The following is a 22,750-nucleotide window of genomic DNA, read 5'->3' on the forward strand; positions in this document are numbered from 1 at the left end:
TCCAGACATACGACCCTCAACTAGAACATCAGCTCTTCCCCAGGTCTCTAGCTCCAGGGCCCACAAACTAGAACAACAACGCTCCCCCCCTATATCTCCAGATCAACGAACCTCAACTAGGAATGCCAACACCGCTCCTCCGCGGGTATCGAGCTCCACAACCCGCAACTAGAAACACCAACACAAGCTCCTCCGCGGGTCTCCAACTCCACGACCCACAAACTAGAACAATGCTCCCCCCGTATCTCCAGCTCCACAACCCACAACCAGAAACATCACCACCAGCTCCTGGGCGGGTCTCCAGTTCCATGACCCTCAACTAGAAACAACAACTCCGGCTCCTCCGTGGGTCTCCAGCTCCACAACCCTCAACTAGAAACACGAACTCCGGCTCCTCCACGGGTCTCCAGCTGCATGACCCTCAACTAGAAACACCAACACCGTCTCCTCCACGGGTCTCCAGCTCCACGACCCTGAACCAGAAACACCAACAACAGCTCCTCCACGGGTCTCCAGCTCCGTGACCCACGAACTAGAAAACAACGCTCCACCCTGTATCTCTAGCTCCACAACCCTAAACGAGAAACACCACCACCGGCTCCTCCACAGGTCCCCGCTCCACGACCCACAAACTAGAAAACAACGCTCCACCCTGTATCTCCAGCTCTACAACCCTCAATGAGAAACACCACCACTGGCTCCGCCACGGATCTGCAGCTCCACGACCCACAAACTAGAAAACAATGCTCCACCCTGTATCTCCAGCTCCACAACCCTCAACGAGAAACACCAACAATGGCTCCTCTGCGGGTCTCCAGCTCCACAACCCTCAACTAGAAACACGAACTCCGGCTCCTCCACGGGTCTCCAGCTCCACAAACCACAAACTAGAAAACAACGCTGCACCCTGTATCTCCAGCTCCACAACACTCAACGAGAAACACCAACAATGGCTCCTCCGTGGGTCTCCAGTTCCACAACCCTCAACTAGAAACACCAACACTGGCTGCTCTGCAAGTCTTCAGCTGCACGACTCTGAACTAGAAACACCAACAGCGGCTCCTCCGCAGGTCTCCAGCACCACGACCCTCAACTAGAAACACCAACACTGGCTCCTCCACGGGTCTGCAGCTCCACGACCATCAACTAGAAACACCAACAGCGGCTCCTCCACAGGTCTCCAGCACCACAACCCTCAACAAGAAACACCAACACCGGCTCCTCTGCAGGTCTCCTCCTCTACGACCCTCAGCTACAAACGCCAACACTGGCTCCTCCGCGAGTCTCCAGCTCCACAACCTACAAACTAGAAAACAACGCTCCACCCTGTATCTCCAGCTCCACAACACTCAACGAGAAACACCAACAACGGCTCCTCCGCGGGTCCTAGTTCCACAACCCACAACTAGAAACACCAACACTAACTCCTCGGAAGGTCTCCAGCTCCACGACCCTCAACTAGAAACAACAACAGCAGCACTTCCACGGCTCTCCAACTCCACGACCCTCCACTAGAAACACCAACAGCGGCTGCTCCGTGGGTCTCCAGCTCCATGACCTTCAACTACAAAAACCAACAGCGGCTCCTCCACGGGTCTCCAGGTCAATGACCCTCAACTAGAAACACCAACTCCAGCTCCTCTGCAGGTCTCCAGCTCCACGACCCGCAACAAGAAACACGAACACAGACTCCTCCGCGGGTCTCCAGCTCCACGACCCTCAACAAGAAACACCAACCCCGGCTCCTCTGCAGGTCTTCTCCTCCACAACCCTCAACTAGAAATACTAACACTGGCTCCTCCACGGGTCACTAGCTCCACGACTCACAAACTACAAAACAACACTCTACCCTGTATCTCTAGCTCCACAACCCTCAACAAGAAACACAACCACTGGCTCCTCCATGGGTCTCCAGCTCCACGACCCACAAACTAGAAAACAATGCTCCACCCTGTATCTCCAGCTCCACAACCCTCAACGAGAAACACCACCACCGGCTCCTCCGTGGGTCTCCAGCTCCACGATCCTCAACTAGAAACACGAACTCCGGCTCCTCCACGGGTCTCCAGCTCCGCAAACCACAAACTAGAAAACAATGCTGGACCCTCTATCTCCAGTTCCACAACACTCAACAAGAAACGCCAGCAATGGCTCCTCTGCAGGTCTCCAGTTCTACAACCCTCAAGTAGAAACACCAACTCCAGCTCCTACACAGGTCTCAGCTCCATGAACCACAAACTAGAAAACAATGCTCCACCCTGTATCTCCAGCTCCACAACCCTCAACGAGAAACACCAGCACTGGCTCCTCTGCGGGTCTACAACTCCACGACTCACAAACTAGAAAACAATGCTCCACCCTGTATCTCCAGCTCCACAACCCTCAACGAGAAACACCAACAACGGCTCCTCCGTGGGTCTCCAGCTCCACGATCCTCAACTAGAAACACCAACAATGGCTCCTCCGCGTGTCTCCACTCCACGACCCTCAACCAGAAACACCAACGACAGCTCCTCCACGGGTCTGCAGGTCCACAACCCACAAACTAGAAAACAACACTCCACCCTGTATCCCAAGCTCCACGACCCTCAAAGAAAAACACCAACAGTGGCTACTCCGCCGTCTCCACCTCGATGACCCTCAACTAGAAACATCAACTCCGGCTCCTCCATGGGTCTCCAACTCCACGACCCTCAACTAGAAACACCAACTCCAGCTCCTCCACGAGTCTCCAGCTCCACAACCCACGAACAAGAAAACAACACTCCACCCTGTATCTCTAGCTCCACAACCCTCAACGAGAAACACCACCACTGGCTCCTACACGGGTCTCCAGCTCCACAACCCACAAACTAGAAAACAATGCTCCACCCTGTATCTCCAGCTCCACAACCCTCAACAAGAAACACCAGCACCGGCTCCTCGGCGGGTCTCCAGCTCCGCGACCCACAAACTAGAAAACAACGCTCCACCCTGTATCTCCAGCTCCACAACCCTCAACGAGAAACACCAACAACGGCTCCTCCGCGGGTCTCCAGCTCCACGATCCTCAACTAGAAACACCAACAATGGCTCCTCCACGTGTCTCCAACTCCACGACCCTCAACCAGAAACACCATCAACAGCTCCTCCACAGGTCTCCAGGTCTGTGACCCACAAACTAGAAAACAACGCTCCACCCTGTATCTCCAGCTCCACAACCCTCAAAGAAAAACACCAACAGAGGCTACTCTGCCGACTCCACCTCGATGACTCTCAATTAGAAACACTACCTCCAGCTCCTCCATGGGTCTCCAGCTCCACGACCCTCAACTAAAAACACCAACTCCAGCTCCTCCACAGGTCTCCAGCTCCACGACCCACAAACCAGAAAACAACGCTCCACCCTGTATCTCTAACTCCACAACCCTCAATGAGAAACACCACCACCGGCTCCTACACGGGTCTCCAGCTCCACGACACACAAACTAGAAAACAATGCTCCACCCTGTATCTCCAGCTCCACAACCCTCAACGAGAAACACCACCACCGGCTCCTCTGCAGGTCTCCAGCTCCACGACCCACAAACTAGAAAACAACGCTCCACCCTGTATCTCCAGCTCCACAACCCTCAACGAGAAACACCAACACCGGCTCCTCCGCGGGTCTGCAGCTCCACAAAGCACAAACTAGAAAACAACGTATCACCCTGTATCTCCAGCTCCACAACAGTCAACGAGAAACATCAAAAATGGCTCCTCCATGGGTCTCCAACTCTCCAAACCTCAAATAAAAACACCAACACCGGCTCCTCCACGGATCTCCAGTGACATGACCCTCAACTACAAACACCAACACTGGCTCCTGGCGGGTCTCCAGCTCCACGACATTCAACTAGAAACACCAACAGCTTCTCCTCCGCAGGTCTCCAGCACCATGACCCTCAGCAAAAAACACCAACACCGGATCCTCCACGGGACTCCAGCTCCACGATCCTCAACTAGAAACACCAACACCGGCTCCTCCGTGGGTCTCCAGCTCCACAATCCTCAACTAGAAACACCAACAATGGCTCCCCCGTGTGTCTCCAACTCCAAACCCTCAACCAGAAACACCAACGACAGCTCCTCCACAGATCTCCAGCTCCACGACCCACAAACTAGAAAACAATGCTCCACCCTGTATCTCCCGCTCCACAAACATCAACTAGAAACACCAACTGCAGTTCCTCCACGAGTCTCCAGCTCCAAAACCGTCAACTACAAACACCAACATGGGCTCCTCCGCAGGTCTCCAGCTCCACGATCCTCAATTAGAAACAACAAAACCGGCTCCTCCACGGGTCTCCAGCTCCGCAAACCACAAACTAGAAAACAACGCATCACCTTATATCTCCAGCTCCACAACAGTCAACGAGAAACACCAACAATGGCTCCTCCACAGGTCTCCAACTTCCCAAACCTCAACTAGAAACACCAACTGCAGTTCCTCCACGAGTCTCCAGCTCCAAAATCGTCAACTACAAACACTAACACTGGCTCCTCCACGGGTCTCCAACTCCCCAAACCTCAACTAGAAACACCAACACCGGCTCCTCCGCGGGTCTCCAGCGACACGACCCTCAACTACAAACACCAACACCGGCTCCTGGCGGGTCTCCAGCTCCACGACATTCAACTAGAAACACCAACAGCTTCTCCTCTGCAGGTCTCCAGCACCATGACCCTCAGCAAGAAACACCAACACCAGATTCTCCGCGGGACTCCAGCTCCACGATCCTCAACTAGAAATACCAACAATGGCTCCTCCGCGTGTCTCCAACTCCACGACCCTCAACCAGAAACACCAAGGACACCTCCTCCATGGGTCTCCAGGTCCACGACCCACAAACTAGAAAACAACGCTCCACCCTGTATCTCCAGCTCCATGACCCTTAAACAAGAACATCAACAGCGACTACTCCGCCATCTCCACCTCGATGACCCTCAACTAGAAACACCAACTCCGGCTCCTCCATGCGTCTCCAGCTCCACGACTCTCAACTAGAAACACCAAGTCTAGCTCCTCCACGGGTCTCCAGCTCCACAACCCACAAACTAGAAAACAATGCTCCACCCTGTATCTCTAGCTCCACCACCCTCAACGAGAAACACCACCACCGGCTCCTCCACGGGTCTCCAGCTCCACAACCCACAAACTAGAAAACAATGCTCCACCCTGTATCTCCAGCTCCACAACCCTCAACGAGAAACACCACCACCGGCTCCTCTGCGGGTCTCCAGCTCCACGACCCACAAACTAGAAAACAATGCTCCACCCTGTATCTCCAGCTCCACAACCCTCAACGAGAAACACCACCACCGGCTCCTCCACGGGTCTCCAGCTCCACGACCCACAAACTAGAAAACAATGCTCCACCCTGTATCCACAACCCTCAATGAGAAACACCAGCAACGGGCTCCTCCGTGGGTCTCCAGCTCCACAGCCTAAGACATGAGAGGCAGCACTGGCTCTTCCCGTAGATTCCAGCCCCGAGACCCTTAGATTTGAATCACAGGACCTCTTCCCCACTAGATCTCCAGCTGCACAATACTCAAACTGCAACAACATCAGCTCCTCCTAGAGTGTCCAGCTGCACGACTCTCAAACTAGAACAGCTCCTCCCAGGGTCTTCAGCTCCACGGCCCTCAAACTATAAAGACAACAGCTCCTCCCTGCATCCCCAGCTCTACAACCGTCAAACTAGAACACCAGTTCCTCTCCACGTGTCCAGCTCCACGGCTCTCAAAGGAAAACAACATCAGCTCCTCCCTAGTTCTCCAGCTGTACGACCCTCAAATTGGAACATGAGCTCCCCTCCGCGTCTCCAGCTGCATGGCCCTTAAACTGGAACATCAGCTTCTGGGCCCTTAAACTGGAACATCAGCTCCCACCGGGTCTCCAGCTGCATCGCCCTCAAAGTGGAACATCGGCGCCACCCTGAATCTCCAGTTGCACGGCCCTCAAACTGGAACATCAACTCCCCTCCGGGTCTCCAGCTGCACGGTTCTCAAACTAGAACATCAGCTACCCTCCTGGTCTCCAGCTGCACGGTTCTCAAACTAGAACATCAGCTCTCTTGCCATGTGTCCAGCTGCACAGACCTCAAACTGCAACATCAGCTCCCTGCTGAGTCTCCAGCTGCATGGTGCTCAAACTGGAACATCAGCTCTCTGCCCTGTGTCCACCTGCACGGCCCTCAAACTGGAACATCAGCTCCCCCCCGGGTCTCCAGCTGCACAGCCCTCAAACTGGAACATCGGCTCCCCCCAGATCTACAGCTGCACGGCCCTCAAACTGGAACGTCAGCTGCCTGCTGGGTCTCCAGCTACACAGCCCTCAAACTGGAACGTCGGCTCAGCCCTGGGCTCCAGCTGCACAGCCCTCAAACTGGAACAGGAGCTGCCCCACCGAGTTCAAACTGTTCCAGTTTGAGCTGTTCCAGTTTGAGGTCCGTGCAGCTGGAGACCCGGCAGGCAGTTGACGTTCCAGTTTGAGCGCCATGCAGCTGGAGACCAGGCGGGGAGCCGATGTTCCAGTTTGAGCGCCATGCAGCTGGAGACCCGGGGGTAGCTGATGTTGCAGTTTGAGGGCCGTGCAGCTGGACACATGGCAAGAGAGCTGATGTTCTAGTTTGAGAACCGTGCAGCTGGAGACCAGGCGGGGAGCCGATGTTCCAGTTTGAGGGCCGTGCAGCTGGAGACCAGGAGGGGAGCTGATGTTCCAGTTTGATGTTTCCCCCCAGGTCTCCAGGTGCAGGGCCCTCATACTGGAACATCAGTTCCCTGCCCAGGCTCCAGCTACACGGCCCTGAAACTAAAACATCAGTTCTCCCCCGGGTCTCCAGCTGCACCGCCCTCAAACTGGAACATCTGCTCCCCGTCAGGTCTCGAGCTGCACGGCCCTCAAACTGGAACATCTGCTCCCCGCCGGGTCTCCAGCTGCACGGCCCTCAAATTGGAACATCAGCTCAGCCCTGGGCTCCAGCTGCACGGCCCTCAAACTGGAACATCTGCTCCCCGCCGGGTCTCCAGCTGCACGGCCCTCAAACTGGAACATCGGCTCCCCCTGGATCTACAGCTGCATGGCCCTCAAACTGGAACATCAGCTCCCTGCCAGGTATCCTGCTTCATGGCCCTAAAAATGGAACATCAGCTCCCCGTAGGGTCTCCAGCTGCACAGACCTTAAAACTGGAACATCGGCTCCCCCTGGATCTACAGCAGCACAGCCCTCAAACTGGAACATCAGCTCCCCGCTGGGTCTCTAGCTGCACGGCTCTCAAACTGGAACATGAGCTCCTCTCCAGTTGCAGGACACTAATACTAGAAAAATGCCAGCTCCTCCTGGGTTCTACAGCTGCGCAACCCTCAAACTAAAGAAACGCCAGCTCCTCTCTGGGTCTGCAGCTGCATGAACCTCAAACTAGATCACCTCTCCCCCTGGATCTCCAGCTCCACGACCCTCACAGAGGAATAGCCACACCGGCTCCTTCACTGTCTTCAGCTCCACAACCTAAGACATCAGTGGCAGCACCAGCTCCTCCGTGGACCTCCAGCTCAACGACTCTCAGGCAGACTTAAAGGCAGCGTCGGCTCCTCCCCAGGGCTCCAGCTCCACCACCCTCAGATTTGAACAGCGGTAGCACCAGCTCCTGTCCGGGTCTTCAGCCCCACAACCCTCCCTGAACTATCCCTTCTCACGAAATTCAGCAGTCAAGAAAACTGCAGCGGAAGTAAATGAATAAATGTTTTGTTTTCAAATCGATGTATCTTTTATGTTCATGAGTTAACTTTTCTACTTTCCATTAACCTTGCAATCTATTCATGTCCAATGTGAGACAGAAACACACCAGTTGAAATGACGTTTAAAAACTTAGAAATATTTTTAATATAATCAACACCCAGCCGTAGACGCGATCTTATTTCTCTCTGCCTGTACAGAAGTCTTGTGAAAATTCAAACTATGAATTTACTGTGTTGAGATTCCCAGAATACACATTAATCCCAAATGTTACTCCCCTCCTTAAAATCTTTTAACATGTTCCCATCACTCAAGCATAAATGCCAGCTCCCATTCACAGCCCAAGGTGTCCAGGATGGCCCTGCCCTCTGCCCTGGTCTGTGGATTCCCCTCTTACGTGCCAGCTCCCATCCACAGCCCCACAGTGCCCGGCACGGCCCTGCACCCTCTACCCTGGCCTATGGTCTCTTCCCTCTGCCCCATTCCCTTAAATGCCAGCTCCCAGCCCACAGGACAGTGCCCTCTGCCAGTTCCCCCAAGTTCCCCCACAGAGGCTCAGTTCTGACTCTGAACCTTTCCCCTGCTGTGCCCTCTGCCTGGAGTGCCTTTCCCCGGCTCCACATCCTCCTCTTAACTCACTCAGCTCCAGCCTGCTGATCGCCCCTCAGGTGGATGAACACACGGTGTCCTCCCGCCCCACCAGCCTTCGCACAGGCTCTTCTCTGTGACAAAAACACTCTCCCTCTCACTATCGGGGTTTACTCTCTAAATACCATGCGTCCTTGGAGTCTCCACTGAAATATCGCTCCCTGCCCACCCCCTCACTGGGGCTTAACCTTGGTTAGGTTGCCAACCCCTGTCTCCTGACTCCAGGAAGCCAGATGCCATCCTAGCACTTGGAACTTCCCCATTGCCACATTTTGCACACCCGTGATTACTGTGTTAGGTTGGTGCAGAAGTCATTGAGATTTTTGCCATTACTATTAACGAACTGCAGCACCAGCTCCTTCCCACTTTTTTTTTTGCCATTACTTTTAATGACTGCTGCCCCAACTATTAGAATCATTTATATTTATCTATCATCTGCCTTCCCCTCTAGAAAGGAAGCTGCATGAGAATAGAGGCCAAATCTACTCAAATCACTCTAGCTTCCCAGCACACTGCTTGTCAATAATCATTTACCGACTGACTGACAGAGAAATGCCGTCACTGTTGCTGGGATGAGGCACACGACACGTCCCTTTGAAAGCCACTGTCATGGACAGTTAGCATTTGCTCTTCACTCCTGCACCCGTGGCGTGGCTGGGCTTAGGCTGATCTAGTCTGGGCTTGACTCCAGGCTGAGCATGGGAACCATGTGTGCTCCACACACCTCTCATCCTGCAGCCAGAGCCGCTGTTCCCCGGGGCACGCGCATCTCGTGGGGAAAATCAAGAGCCTTAGAGGGCAGGCCTGGCAGCACCTCGTGGGGAAAATCAAGAGCCTTAGAGGGCAGGCCTGGCAGTGCCCGCACATTCCAGGCTTCTGCTTGTGCCGTGTCCGTGCAAATTTCGTTGGCAGAAGTTAAGTCACCCAGCCACGAGCAACACCTGTGGGATGGATAAGTCCATCCACCCTCCCTCGGGCCCTGGCTAGGCTGCAGCTGCGAGCTGTGTCATACTCTTACAGGAGAGTGAAAAATTGAGGCCCAACATTAAATCACCTATGGCAAGAAATGTCGGCCTCTGTGTCCCCACATTGGGATCATTCTTCACCAGCGGGTTCGCCTGAGCTGACTTCCCTTTGCAATGGTGTCTGCAGGTTTAGGCCAATGCTGTTCCCTGTGGAGGAGAGAGAAGCCTCAGTGGGCCTCTGTCTGTTGGGAAGAACAAGATATTAGCTTGGCGCAAAACCACCACAAGCCCCAGGGGGCCCACGCCTTGTGTGACAGGAGAGGGGAAGAGAACTGTGGGAACTCAGGAAAGCTTGCGTCCCCAGCCTCTCCCCCGTGTTCTCAACCCCTCCCCTGCATCCCCAGCTCCCTCCCCTGTGTCCCCAGCCCTCTCCCCTGCTTGCCCCATCTCTGCTTTCTTTTTTTCATTTTCTTTACTTTTTTTTTTGAGACAGGGTCTGGCTTTGTCACCCAGGCTGGAGTGCAATGGCACGATCTCGGCTTACTGCAACCTTCACCTCCAAGGCTGAAGCAATTCTCCCTCCTCAGCCTCCCCAGTGGCTGGGACTACAGATGCCCGCCACCACACCCAGCTAATTTTTTTTTTCTTTTGGTAGAGACAGGATTTGCCATGTTGCCCAGGCTGGTCTCAAATTCCTGAGCTCAAGTAATCCTCCCACCTGTCTCCCAAAGTGCCGGGATTACAGGCATGAGCCGCCGAGTCCAGCCTGCTTTATTTTTCTTTACAGTACTTGGAACCTTCTAACGTACTAAGGACACCTGTATTTTCTCTCTTTTTCGTCTTCCCTAGAACAGGAGCTTAACGTGGGCAGGTATTTCCGTTGATCTCATTTATTACCCTATCCCCAGTGCCTGGAACAGTGTCCGGCACATGAATGGTGTGTTCTAAATAAGTATTTTTAATAGATAACTAAATGAAATATCCTACAAGAGAAAGCTGGTATTTGGAACTCACCCATCAATAGAACCTAAAAGCCAAAGACCTTTAGCCTGTCTCCGCCTCTGAACACACCCAACCCGGGAGGAGCCAGCAGAGGAAAAACAGGAACAAAGGTGGGGAAGGGAGCAGGTGGCGCCCACCAAGTAAGGACCCCTGAGGCTTAGGCCAAACCTGAGCTGGAGAAGAGACTAATCTAGGAACTGGGTGTGAGATTAAGTTTAGATTTGTCTGGCCTGGATTTTGTAACACCTAAACAAGGGTTATTCCTTTTTTTTTTTTTTTTTTTTTTTGAGACGGAGTTTCACTGTCCCTCAGGATGGAGTGCAGTGGTGCAATCTCAGCTCACTGCAACCTCTGCCTCCCGGATTCAAGTGATTCTCATGCCTCAGCCTCCCGGGTAGCTGGGATTACAGGCGCACACCACCATTCCCGACTAATTTTGTATTTTTAGTAGAGATGAGGTTTCACCATATTGGCCACCTGGCTCACGCCTGTAATCCCAGCACTTTGGGAGACCGAGGCAGGCAGACAATGAGGTCAGGAGATTGAGACCATCCTAGCTAACACAGTGAAACCCCATCTCTACTAAAAATACAAAAATTTAGCCGGGCATGGTGGCAGGCACCTGTGATCCCAGCTACTCAGGAGGCTGAGGCAGGAGAATCGCTTGAACCCCGGACACGGAGGTTGCAGTGAGCCAAGATCACGCCACTGCATCCAGCCTGGGCGAGACAGCGAGCCTCCGTCTCAAAAACAAACAAAAAAAACCTTCAAAAGAATGTAAGATTATTTTTTAAAGTACAGCTTTAAAAATGCCCCTTACAAATACATCAGTGTTATATTAAGGCAAACCTACTTCAGAAGCACAAAGTTAATTTCTTATGATTCCAAGAAATATGTGAATGTTTAAAAAAAAAAAAAAAAAACCCAAACACCCGAAAGGGATCGAACTCAAGATAGTTTGTAACATTTTATTGCAAAAAGAAGGGCAGAGAACAGTTTTCTTCTTCAAACCTGTTTACCACAGACCTCCCTGAGAGCAGTAATTTTTAGCAGCTCTCCTGTGCAAACAAGTCTCATCAAGGAATCAGTGTACGGGCCACAAATACCTTCTCAGTGCAATTTCACCTACAATACAAACACTCAGAAGCACAAATTTAACTGAAGTGAGAAACCAGGCTATTTTGTACCTTCAGTTTTTCTACCAGTAATATATTAATTTCTTGAAATAGCCTAATAATTTACTTCTACTATCAAAACAGAAGTCCAATCTGGGAGAACAATTATTATAGAAGTCACACTAATTTCAATCACATTAGTATAGGAATTCATATTAGTATAGGCTGAGGCTGAGGCGGGACGATCGCTTGAGCCTAGGAGTTTGAGACCAGCCTGGGAAAGACAGTGAGACTCCATCTCTAATTATTTTTTTATATAAAGAAATTCAGAGAGGAGAAGGAAGCGGATTGATATGTGTCTGTCCAAAGACAAATTTTGTGTGCCTGTACATACAACACAACTATGAACCTTCCTTCACGCAGCTCACAATCCTGTAGTGAGAGAGAACTACGAAAACATGAGACCCCACGATGAGGAAAAAGGTGCGCATCAGAGAAAAGAAAAATGCTGCGATGACCCAATGGCAGGAGCAGCACGCATCCACTTTCTTTGTTTTTTTGAGATAGGGTTTCGCTCTGTCTCCCAGGCTGGAGTGCTGTGGCTTGATCTCAGCTCAATGCAGCCTCAACCTCCCAGGCTCAAGTGATCTTCCCATCTCAGCCTCCCAAGTAGCTGGGACTACAGGCGTGCACCACCACACTTGGCTCATTTTGTTGACTTTTTGTAGAAACAGGGTCTCACATGCAGACGTGTGGTGGAAAAACACATGGCCACAGGGTGAATGCTCACATGTGAGGAGCAAACCACCACAGAACACGACAGAAACACGGTGCACTACATCAGGCTTCAAATCGCAGCCCTGCAACTTGAGAGCTACCACAGGCAACCGGAAAGGGAGCACGGACAGCACCGCCCACTGCCCGAGGCTGTGAGACGACCAGAAACCTGTGCTCACTAATGACCCACCTTATTCCAGAAGGAACTCAGGAAACACAAAGACACAGTACAGCAAAATAAAGTAAATGTTAACCACGTTGGCTGAGGAGAAAGTGAAGAGGTCTAAGACTGTCATAAAGTTTACCTCTACTCTAAACTCTCATTACTGGCGAGCCACCAACCGGACTTTAAATTTTCCAGCAGCTAAATTGAAGAGGAAAATGTAATCAGGTAAATGGTTTATAAGACGCAAACAGAACAGAACAGCCACCACAGCTGCTGAGCACACATTGCAGCTCCAGCTCCAGGGAGGAACAGGGCGGCCATCTCCTGGGGCTGCCCCGCAGCAGGCGTGTGAGCCCCAAAGCCAGCGTCCCTCGGGGTGGACAGTGACTACGGGCTTCATGGGGCCACATGCCCCCAGCACAAGCTGAGGAAATCTCCCAGGGCAATTCAAGGAACAGGGCCTCACAATGTTGCCCAGGCTGGTCTCAAACTCCTGTGCTCAAGCGATCCCCCTGCCTCGGCCTCCCAAAGTGTTGGGAGGTCAGGCGTGAGCCACTGCACCTGGCCCGGCAGGCACTTTAGAGAAGAGGGCTTTGCATCCTGAAGGGCAAGTGGGCTTCATCCTACAGAGATGAAAGGCAGAGGAAGCTCAGAACCCAAGGTAAAGGGGGGTGCCTAAGAAAAGTGACTCCATTGGGAACACAGTGAGAGGTCCCGATGCACAGCTTGGGTTAAGCCAGACATTGATTTCAAAGTATCTCAGGAATGGGGGACTCAGCAACTGTCAGGCAATTCTCTCTCTCAAGCAGGCTCCTGGTAGATATTTAGTAGCAGCTGAAACCAACATTATGTTCTGACAGATACTTGCTGATTATTAAAGAGCTATATATGCTTTGAGGACCAGCTGAAGTGGGGCAGGACTAACACCCTCTGGTGAAAATATGGGAACCCAAACACACAAGTCAGAGCAGGAGGTGTCTGCCCCCAACCCCCAAACAATAATGCTGACCCTGGATTTAAGTGCCTAGCCCAACGTGTGAGTGTTCAGTAAGTGGAAATCATCATCACCATCATTAGGTGACGGAAAACCATTAAAGCTCTGAGCGGGCTTGTTGGCCAAGAACAGTGGTCGTGTATTAGCCACTACTAATAATCGCAGCTGACAGTCACTGAGCACTTGCTCCGTGCCAGGATCACGGGAAGCACCTCGCATGCATTTCCTCAATATTCCCTCCCAGTAACGGCGAGGACACAAAACTGGTAGAGCCAGGACTGGAATCCAGGCAGGCCCCAAAGCACTCCAGTGGAGCCTGCCAAGGTGGGCAGGCTTTCACGCTAATGAGGTCCAGTATTTGACCACCACTCCTAGGTGAGCAAGTTTAACAGAAAACCTAAAACTAAACCTAAAATCTAAAAACCTGAGCAAACGCATAAAAAGCAGGCTGTTAAAATGGATCATAAATCTTGCATCACTCACTGGAAAACCACTCAAAATAAATGTCTCTGCGACATGGCCTCTGGGGAGGGCACTCTGTGTGGCTCGTACCACCCTGGTGACAAACCACTTGAACCTGGGTGGTCATCTGACCACATTTCACAGATGATGCACAGAGCCATCTGCATCCACTGTGGTCAACATTTAGGACGTTTTAAGCTAACATTTGCCAAATTGTAGCCTACTAGATTCCAGGTTCTCTTGACATCTTTTTCTAGTAGCCATGTCTTGCACTTCCCAAGTATAAATGAACCGAGATGCAAACAGAAAAAAGGATTTAAGACTAATGAAAAGAGAAAAATCAAGAAAGCACAATCACTAGTGCCGATAATAGAATTTCTGAATTCCCTGAAAACAATCTATATAAATGCATGTGAAATAATACACCAGCATCTGTGGCCCACACGTCACATATCGGGAACTGATGTCAGAATATAAGGTAAACATGTTACTGTGAAAACACAAATCCTCACAAATCATTAGGCAGTAAGGCTGAATGAAGCATCCCCCCACGCACAGCGCAGTGAGGCAGTGTCCAGCAGCCGTAGTGCTCCCTGTGTCCCAGTCCAGTCTCTGGCAACATCAGGTACTTCCCACTAATAACGAGGAGCCTTTCAACATTTTCACAACATCTCAAAACCGACCCCTTTTCTAGCTTAAATGGCACGGATCTGGAAAGGGAAACTATACACAGAATCGGAAAAGATGACTGCCCCAAAGGGATTACAGAAAAAGCTGCAGTCAGGTGTTCAATGAAGTAAAATGTGTCCAATGATACCGCAGGGGAGGGGGATCAATTGAGCTGAAACTGGCAAGAACTAACTGCAGGGAGCTCACAACACCCAAGGACCCGGATTTCCGCCGCCTGAACGTCCAGTATTCGCACACTGATAAGAACACCTCCCCATAATTCCCCTGCCAGCGCCTCCAACACCCCCAATCCTTTCCCCAGGAATGCAGTCCCCGTGTCTGCGGCTCCTGTAACAGCCACGTTCCCACACAAGTGCTGCCTGAGCTCCCCAAGCCCTCCAACCACCACCCCCCAATGCCCTCGAAGGTCTATTCAGAGAAGTCACCAAGATGCAGTCACCGAGGAAATTCAAGGACCTCCAACTTACCAAAAGGCTTCCGGCTGTACAGAGCTAAGCTTCCTATTTCCCTCCTAAACCTACAACCTAGTTTTCATTTCTCAAGAAGCCTTTCCCTGTGCTCATGCACGCAGTTGTTAGCCGGCTTGGTGAGGCACTCCAAATAACAGCGGCAGCCACAACAGAAACCAGAAGCATCTCCACCATGAAGCAGTAATAATACTTTGTCCTAATGATCCCTTTGTCCTTGGAAAATGAACTTCAGAAAGAAAGTTATCCACTGCGAGCAGAGCAGGCTTCTGGGTCCGGACCCAGGTCCCACGGGCCCACTCAGCGGCTTCTGGGTCCGGACCCAGGTCCCACGGGCCCACTCAGCGGCTTCTGGGTCCCGACCCAGGTCCCACGGGCCCACTCACCGTTGGAGAGAGCTTGCTGAAGCTCGGTGTCCGATATCACTCCACTCCTGTCTTTATCAACCCTACAACATCAAGAAGACCAAATAAGCTGGCGATCCAAAGTTCAGGAAAAGCAAAACAAACGTCTCCTGTCAACCCTGCACTGACTCTGGAAGGCTCGGAGCCTCCTGGAACCTCCGCCTCTCCCATCCCGCTGAGGAGGACACGGGAATCAAGGAAGGGCCGCAGGAGCCCACGTCCAAGCGGGGTCTTCCCCTAAGAGGCCAATCATCTTTCTCTCTCAATCCTTCCCTTCCTTCCTCTCCTGGCCTGTCTGAATTCACATTTGCACCAGTTTCCCTTTTTCACAAACAAGATTCCCTCAGATAACTAAGGCATTCCCTGGCCATGAGTCACTACAGTTTCGGTCATTCATTCCGTGGAAAAGCGACCGGGACAGAAGGCGCCGCCGGAAAGGTCACCTGCCCCGAGCAGACGCCAGGTCGCTGCTGCTTCCTCGGCTGCTGACACTTAACAGCGCCCAGGCTGTCTGTCTCTGCTTTCCCCGAACAAGCACCCCTGGAGACCCCTCCGCCCGGCGGCTCCTGAGGCGAGAAAAAGGGCCTGGCCCGGGAGCCGGTGGCCGCGACCTCGGGTCTGCAGCGGCTACTCTGCACCTCTGGAAGGGCCCAACGCACAGGGCAGGGACCGGGCAGGAGGCGGGGGCGGCCGCGGGAGACCCATAGGGGACGGGGGCGGCCGCAGGGGACCCACAGGGGACCGGGGAGACCGCAGGGGACCCGGCAGGGGACGGGCGCGGCCGCAGGGGTCGGGGCAGGGGACGGGGGAGGCCGCGGGGGACCCGACAGGGGACAGAGAAGGCCGCGGGGGAACCGGCAGTGAACCGGGTCCGCGGCGGTGGGGGCAGGAGTCGGGGGCGGCCGCAGCGGAGGCGGGAGGTGCTGGGGCGGTGCCAGGCCGCACCTCTGGAAGACGTTCCACAGAAAGCTCTGGTCCGGCAGCGCCGCGCCCGCAGCAGGCCCTGGGCCGGCCCCGGGGCCGGGGCGGTAGGAGTAGGCGGCCATGGGCCAAGGCGCGCGGCTGGGCTGAGGCGTCTACTGAGACGTGAGACCTCTCAGGGCGACTCCGCTTCCGGCTCTGCCGGGGGCAGGGCCTGGCGTTACCTCCACTTCCGGGGGCGCAGGAAATGCGTAGTCTCCGGGATGGTCACGGGGTCCCTCGCGGCCAATCCCCTCGCAGCTCAGTTACCAAGCAACGCCCTGGCGCCTGCGGGGCCTGTGCGGTCCGGGGCGTCTGGAGAAAGCCAGAGCTCTGGAGCAGGCAGCCGGCTACCGGTGCTGGGAAGGCGCTTGGAGAAAATGTCCGGCTCTGCGACCCGGGACGGGAAGTGATGGAGTAGGGAGTTAGTTAGCCTTTCAGTTCATGTATAAAAAGAAGTTTTGACGTGAATGTGATTCAGGCTAACAGTCGGAAACTCTGGGCGGGGCGCGGTAGCTCAGCCTGTGATCCCTGCGCTTTGGGAGGCGGAGGCGGGCGGAGCTCCTGAGCCCAGCAGTTCGGACCAGCCTGGGCAGCGTGGCCAGACCCCATCCCTACAAAAATTGCAGAAAATAGTCGGGCGTGGTGGCGGGCCCCTGTGGTCCCATCTACTCCATGGGCAGAGGCGGGAGGATCGCCTGAGCCCGGGAAGTCGAGGCCGCAGGGAGCCGAGATCACTGCATTCCAGCCCGGTGGACAGCCAGACTCTGCCAAAAAAAAAAAAAAAAAAAAAAAGCAGGCCGTGCGCAGTGTCTGACGCCTGTAATCCCAGGACTTTGGGAGGTCGAGGCCGGTGGATCACCTGAAGTCGGGAGTTCGAGACCAGCCTGACCAATATGGAGAAACCCCGTATCTACTAAATATACAAAATTAGCCGAGGGTGGTGGCGCACGCCTATTCCCAGCTACTCGGGAGGCTGAGGCAGGAGAACTGCTTGAAGCCGGGAGGCGGAGGTTGCAGTGAGCGGAGATCAGGCCGTTGCACTCCAGGCCTGGGCAACAAGAGCGAAACTCCGTCTAAAAAAAAAAAAAAAAGGAAAACGCATTTCGGGTGGGAAGGACAGTGCAGCGTTCTCGGTTGTCTGTTCCGCCCGTAAAAGCTTCCCTCCTTTAGGTTTAACCTGCGCCCCCGCGCTCTGCCTCAGCGCCGCCCCCGACGCCGTGCAGCTGGCAACACTGGGCGCCTCCCTGCCCGGTCCCTTCCCGCCCCTTGGTGGTGGTGCAGCCCTGTCTCCCCGGAGACAGCACTGCCTCCGTGCTGGACACGGTTCTGCGGTGGAGCCTGGAGTGCCTGTAGCACCAATCCCCGGAATTGGGAAGTGCCCAGCTTTGGGCCACTATGATCTCTGGATCTTTGCCGCCTTCCACCCCAGTCCTGTGTCCTGTGTCCTGTGTCCTGTGTCCTGTGCCCTGGTTCAGGATACTACAATTATTCTCATTATTTCGTGGGGTTTTTCCAGCTTTTCAGGTTCTTCAGTGCCTCATTCCACTAATGCTCTTTTCATCCTCGTAGCTCCAAGCGTTGTCTCTGAATTTTCACTAATTTGCCTGCCAAGATGTTGAATGGACCCAGAGCCAACGACGTGGTCTTTTATCAGTGGCACCTGAGACTTTCTTCCCTGTGGACGCAAATCCATTATTCAGCACTCTAGGCACAGCTATAGATCTGATCAGCTATCCATTCTCCAAACTATCTCATCCTCTGTCCCATTTTTCTGTCTCTCTTGTCCACAAGGCATATACCTGAGAGTTTTCAAATTCCTCAAAGAAATTTAGGTATTTTGTGGCTTTGGCATTCACTTAATGTGTTAATCTACAAACCTCTTCTACAATGTGGATTTTTTTTTTCATGATATAGTAAATTCAAGTGGTTTCTAGTGTTCTCTTCATAAAGTTGTAAACCAAACATAAAATTCTAAGGCCCCACCCATCTGAATGGACCCCCTTCTCTGAGCCAGGGCACTCCAAATTAACCTGAAAACCATGAAGCGGGGGTGGGACATGGCTGACTATGCCCTCTCCCCTTTTGGAATTCAGGGGACGCCTGCTACCCCAAGGCTTCATCTGCTGATAAAACTTTGGTCTCCACAACCTCTTATAACCCAGACATTCCTTTCTGTTGGTAATAACTCTCAACTAATTGCCAATCAGAACATTTTTAAATCTACCTATAACCCAGAAGCCCCCACTTCGAGTCGTCCTGCCTTTCTGGGCTGAACCAAGGTATATCTTAAATAGATTTGATTGATGTCTCATGACCTTCTAAAATGCGTAAAACCAAGTTGCACCCCAACCACCTCCTGAGGGCTGTGTCATGGGCGTGGCCACTCTATTTGGCTCAGAATAAATCTCTGCAAGTATTCACAGAGTTTCAGTCTTTTCATTGACAAAGCATATCACTTGTTGAAGAATCCTTTCTAGAAACTTCCACAGTTCTTTGATCTGTAGTTTCTGAAGTCCATCTTTATTCTCCTTCCCATCACTGGCTCCTGTTTTGTTCTCCAGAACTCTGAAAATACTAACAACTATGATTTTGTGACCCAATCTGGAAGTTCCTCTTACAGGGAAACCTCAGCAAGAAACAGCTCAGCGCTGGACGCAGTGGCTCACGTCTATAATCCCAGCACTTTGGGAGGCTTAGGTGGGAGGATCGCGTGAGGCCAGAACTTTAAGACTAGCTTGGGCTATTTTAAATTTTAAAAAAGTGGGGAGGCCGGGCGCGGTGGCTCAAGCCTGTAATCCCAGCACTTTGGGAGGCCGAGACGGGCGGATCACGAGGTCAGGAGATCGAGACCATCCTGGCTAACACGGTGAAACCCCGTCTCTACTAAAAAATACAAAAAACTAGCCCGGGCGCGGTGGCGGGCGCCTGTAGTCCCAACTACTCGGGAGGCTGAGGCAGGAGAATGGCGTAAACCCGGGAGGCGGAGCCTGCAGTGAGCTGAGATCCGGCCACTGCACTCCAGCCTGGGCGGCAGAGCCAGACTCCGTCTCAAAAAAAAAAAAAAAAAAAAAAAAAAAAAAAAAAAAAAAAAAAGTGGGGAGCATCTCAGTGACCGCAGCAGGCCTCAGCCTCCATATCCCAACAGTGAGTTGGGCTGTACTGACTGTTGGCCGAGTCTCCAACCTGGAGTACCACAGCCATCATCACCCATGGCACCCAGGAGTGTTCCCTGATGCTTTCCCTTAGTTCTAGGGGCAGAAAATGCCTTCATTCAAGAGAGGACACACTTAATGAATGCAACCAGCTAGAATCCACTCTAACATTTAAATATGTGACTTTGTTTAATCCTCACCATGCCAAGGCACCACATCCACATTTTACTGAAGAGAAAATTATAGTTCTGAGAAGGTAACTTGCCTAAAGCCAAGCATGCAGTAAGAGGAGATTCAAGCCCAGATCCTTTTGTGCTTTTTCATCTCAGTGGCAGCAGGGCTGACTCTTGAAAGGGAAGTTAATTACTATGAATTTAAGGTTTAAAGAAAAAACACCCTGGCCTGCGCGGTGGCTCACGGCTGTAACCCCAGCACTTTGGGAGGCCGAGGCAGGCAGATCACAAGGTCAGGAGATCGAGACCATCCTGGCTAACACGGTGAAACCCCGTCTCTACTAAAACTACGAACAATTAGCGGGGCGTGGTGGCGGCGCCTGGGGTCCCAGCTAGGCGGAAGGCCGAGGCAGGAGAATGGCGGGAACCTGGGAGGCGGAGCTTGCAGTGAGCCAAGATGGCGCCACTGGACTCCAGCCTCCCTGACAGAGCGAGACTCCATCTCCAAAAAGAAAAGGAAAAAAGAAAAAAACACCCTGCGTGCATACTCATACGAATGCACAAATGGATGTGTCTAGAACAAGAGATCCTGGCCTGATATATACACAAACTATGCAGCTGCAGTCCACGCCTCTTCCGCAACCCTGCCCTCTAAGAAACCTCTAGCTCTGAATCCTGTCAGCACATGGGCCGTGCTGGTGGGACAACATTGTCTTCACAAGTGCTCTCCACATTCTCAGAGGCGGGGGTTTTGCCATTGATGGGGGATGCTGCCTGAGTCCCGTCACCAGGGACAAAGCTACAGCGGAGACCACCATCTGCCAACAAAAAGAGAGACCATCTCCCACCCCTGGTTCTGCTGACCCAATCGCTGGAAGCATCCAGGCACCGCGATCTCACCTGCCTCCGATTCCGTTTCCTCCTAGCCAGGTCTGTTCTAAGCTTTCCAGACGTGGAGAAATTAACTGAAAGAGAACACCTTCCTCCCTGTGTTAAGGTTAATCACATAATGGATCCAAATACTGGTCAGTCTTTACTGTGGTCTCATTTCTCTAATTTGAAAATGCCTTTTCTGTTTTCCTTAGAATTTTTCTAAGCGTTTCTGGGCGCGTGTGTTCCACAGTGCACCCTCTTGTGCATCTGATGTCTTTGGCACATATAGGCCCTCGACAAGTATTTGCTGAATGAGCGGATGACCATCCTGTCCTTCATGTGAACAAGCATACGCAAGTGTACATTGTGTCTGTACATGTATCCAGCAGCATCTCTCCAAAGCCACTTTGGTTCACTTATTTTCTCAGGATTACTGACGGCTGCATCATGACATTTGCACACAGAATCTTTCCTTTTCCAGTCACTTTTCCTTTTTCCAGATTCCAGCCATAGAATTCCAGGGACAGAGCCAACCGTGCCTGGCACCCCCTCCTGTCTTGGGACAAGGATACTTTCTCCTGTGGCTCCCGTCTTCCTTGCAACATTCTTCTGCCAGAATTCAGTATGGAAGACAATGACCTGCCCCTTTTAATTTTTTCCCGTTTTGCTCTTCTACCAAATACCGCTTTTAACACAGGCTTTTCACTGAGTAGTGGACAATCTATCAGATAGGTGCTGTTCGGTGTGAGGGGGCATTTGCAAAGGTCTGCGTCAGTGCTGGCTGATGGAACTTTCCGGTGATAGCATCGTTCCATAGCTGCACTGTCCAGTGCGGAGGCTACTTGCCACTGTGTCTACTGCTCGGGACGGTGCAGATCGGAGCATCTCACACACAGCGGCCACCGTGTCTACTGCACGGGACGGGGCAGATCGGAGCATCTCACACACAGCGGCCGCCGTGTCTACTGCACGGGACGGGGCAGATCGGAGCATCTCACACACAGCGGCCGCCGTGTCTACTGCTCGCGACGGTGCAGATCTGAGCATCTCACACACAGCGGCCACCGTGTCTACTGCACGGGACGGGGCAGGTCTGAGCATCTCACACACAGCGGCCGCCGTGTCTACTGCACAGGACGGTGCAGATGGGAGCATCTCACACACAGAGGCCGCCGTGTCTACTACTCAGGACGGGGCAGGTCTGAGCATCTCACACACAGCGGCCACCGTGTCTACTGCTCGGGACGGTGCAGATCTGAGCATCTCACACACAGCGGTCACCGTGTCTAATGCTCGGGATGGGGCAGATCTGAGCATCTCACACACAGTGGCCGCCATGTCTACTGCTCGGGATGGGGCAGATCTGAGCATCTCACACACAGCGGCCGCCGTGTCTACTGCTCAGGATGGTGCGGGTCTGAATATCTTAAACACAGCTCACCTTTTTGGTGCCTTTGATCCGTGTTAGCAATTACCCACATCTTCTCTCTGGGCAATATTCTACTTTCATTTTATATTGACCCAATTATTTTACTTCTTTGGTGTGTCCTTTCTCCTAACACATACGGGTTCACTTTGAAACCTTGAAACCCACATTTACAAAATATTTTCGGTATGAAACATGGTTCCATGACTCATTAGTGGAGTACCATAAACATTTACATTTCCAGACCACCCACTGCCCAGTGGTTTTCTTGGTCTCAGTACTCATGAAAACGGTCTGAAGGTTTGTTTTGGGTTCCTAAGCAGTAGACACACACACAACACTGCCTGTCAGCTATTTCTTGGAAACTAAATCAGCCTTCTGTTGCCATCCTATCATGCTTCAGGGGTGCCTGTGCTAGTTTTTAATTCTTTGTCCCGACACTTAAATGTCTGCTCAAACGTCCATATTAATACTTCCTCTTGGCCGGGCGCGGTGGCTCAAGTCTGTAATCCCAGCACTTTGGGAGGCCGAGACGGGCGGATCACGAGGTCAGGAGATCGAGACCATCCTGGCTAATATGGTGAAACCCCATCTCTACTAAAAAATACAAAAAAAACTAGCCGGGCGAGGTGGTGGGCGCCTGTAGTCCCAGCTACTCGGGAGGCTGAGGCAGGAGAATGGCGTAAACCCGGGAGGCGGAGCTTGCAGTGAGC

At 52.5% G+C, this 22,750-nt stretch overlaps 3 protein-coding genes across 12 annotated transcripts in view; 2 read left to right on the forward strand and 1 right to left on the reverse strand.

Moving 5' to 3' along the window:
* CCDC127 (coiled-coil domain containing 127) overlaps window positions 1-22,750 on the forward strand; it is a 417,207-nt gene that overhangs the window by 344,885 nt on the left and 49,572 nt on the right. The window lies entirely within an intron of this gene.
* PDCD6 (programmed cell death 6) overlaps window positions 1-22,750 on the reverse strand; it is a 128,621-nt gene that overhangs the window by 21,532 nt on the left and 84,339 nt on the right. The window contains exons 2-3 of the mRNA XM_050795363.1: window positions 16,396-16,574; window positions 15,433-15,494 (exon numbers count right to left, since the gene is read on the reverse strand). Coding sequence (XP_050651320.1) covers window positions 15,433-15,494; window positions 16,396-16,496 — 163 coding nt within the window. The 5' untranslated portion in view covers window positions 16,497-16,574. The remainder of the gene's footprint in view (window positions 1-15,432; window positions 15,495-16,395; window positions 16,575-22,750) is intronic.
* Window positions 625-6,161, forward strand: LOC126957448 (uncharacterized). Of its 8 annotated transcripts, none has more exons than XM_050795371.1 (3): window positions 2,226-2,315; window positions 3,343-3,443; window positions 3,545-6,161. In XM_050795371.1, exons 1-3 carry the CDS (start codon window positions 2,227-2,229, stop codon window positions 3,808-3,810), a joined length of 456 nt encoding a protein of 151 aa, XP_050651328.1. In that variant the 5' UTR covers window position 2,226; the 3' UTR covers window positions 3,811-6,161. The 8 variants fall into 8 exon arrangements, with proteins under 8 accessions (XP_050651325.1, XP_050651326.1, XP_050651321.1 ...); XM_050795370.1 differs by having other exon boundaries at window positions 4,116-6,161; XM_050795368.1 differs by lacking the exons at window positions 2,226-2,315; window positions 3,343-3,443 and adding an exon at window positions 625-964.

This window comes from Macaca thibetana, chromosome 6, assembly GCF_024542745.1.
Source record: "Macaca thibetana thibetana isolate TM-01 chromosome 6, ASM2454274v1, whole genome shotgun sequence".
In the NCBI taxonomy this organism is placed as follows: Eukaryota; Metazoa; Chordata; class Mammalia; order Primates; family Cercopithecidae; genus Macaca; species Macaca thibetana.

Bases quoted from the DNA above. Each gene is read 5' to 3' on its own strand.
- LOC126957448 (XM_050795368.1), top strand. From the start codon at position 3,743: ATGGGTCTCCAACTCTCCAAACCTCAAATAAAAACACCAACACCGGCT.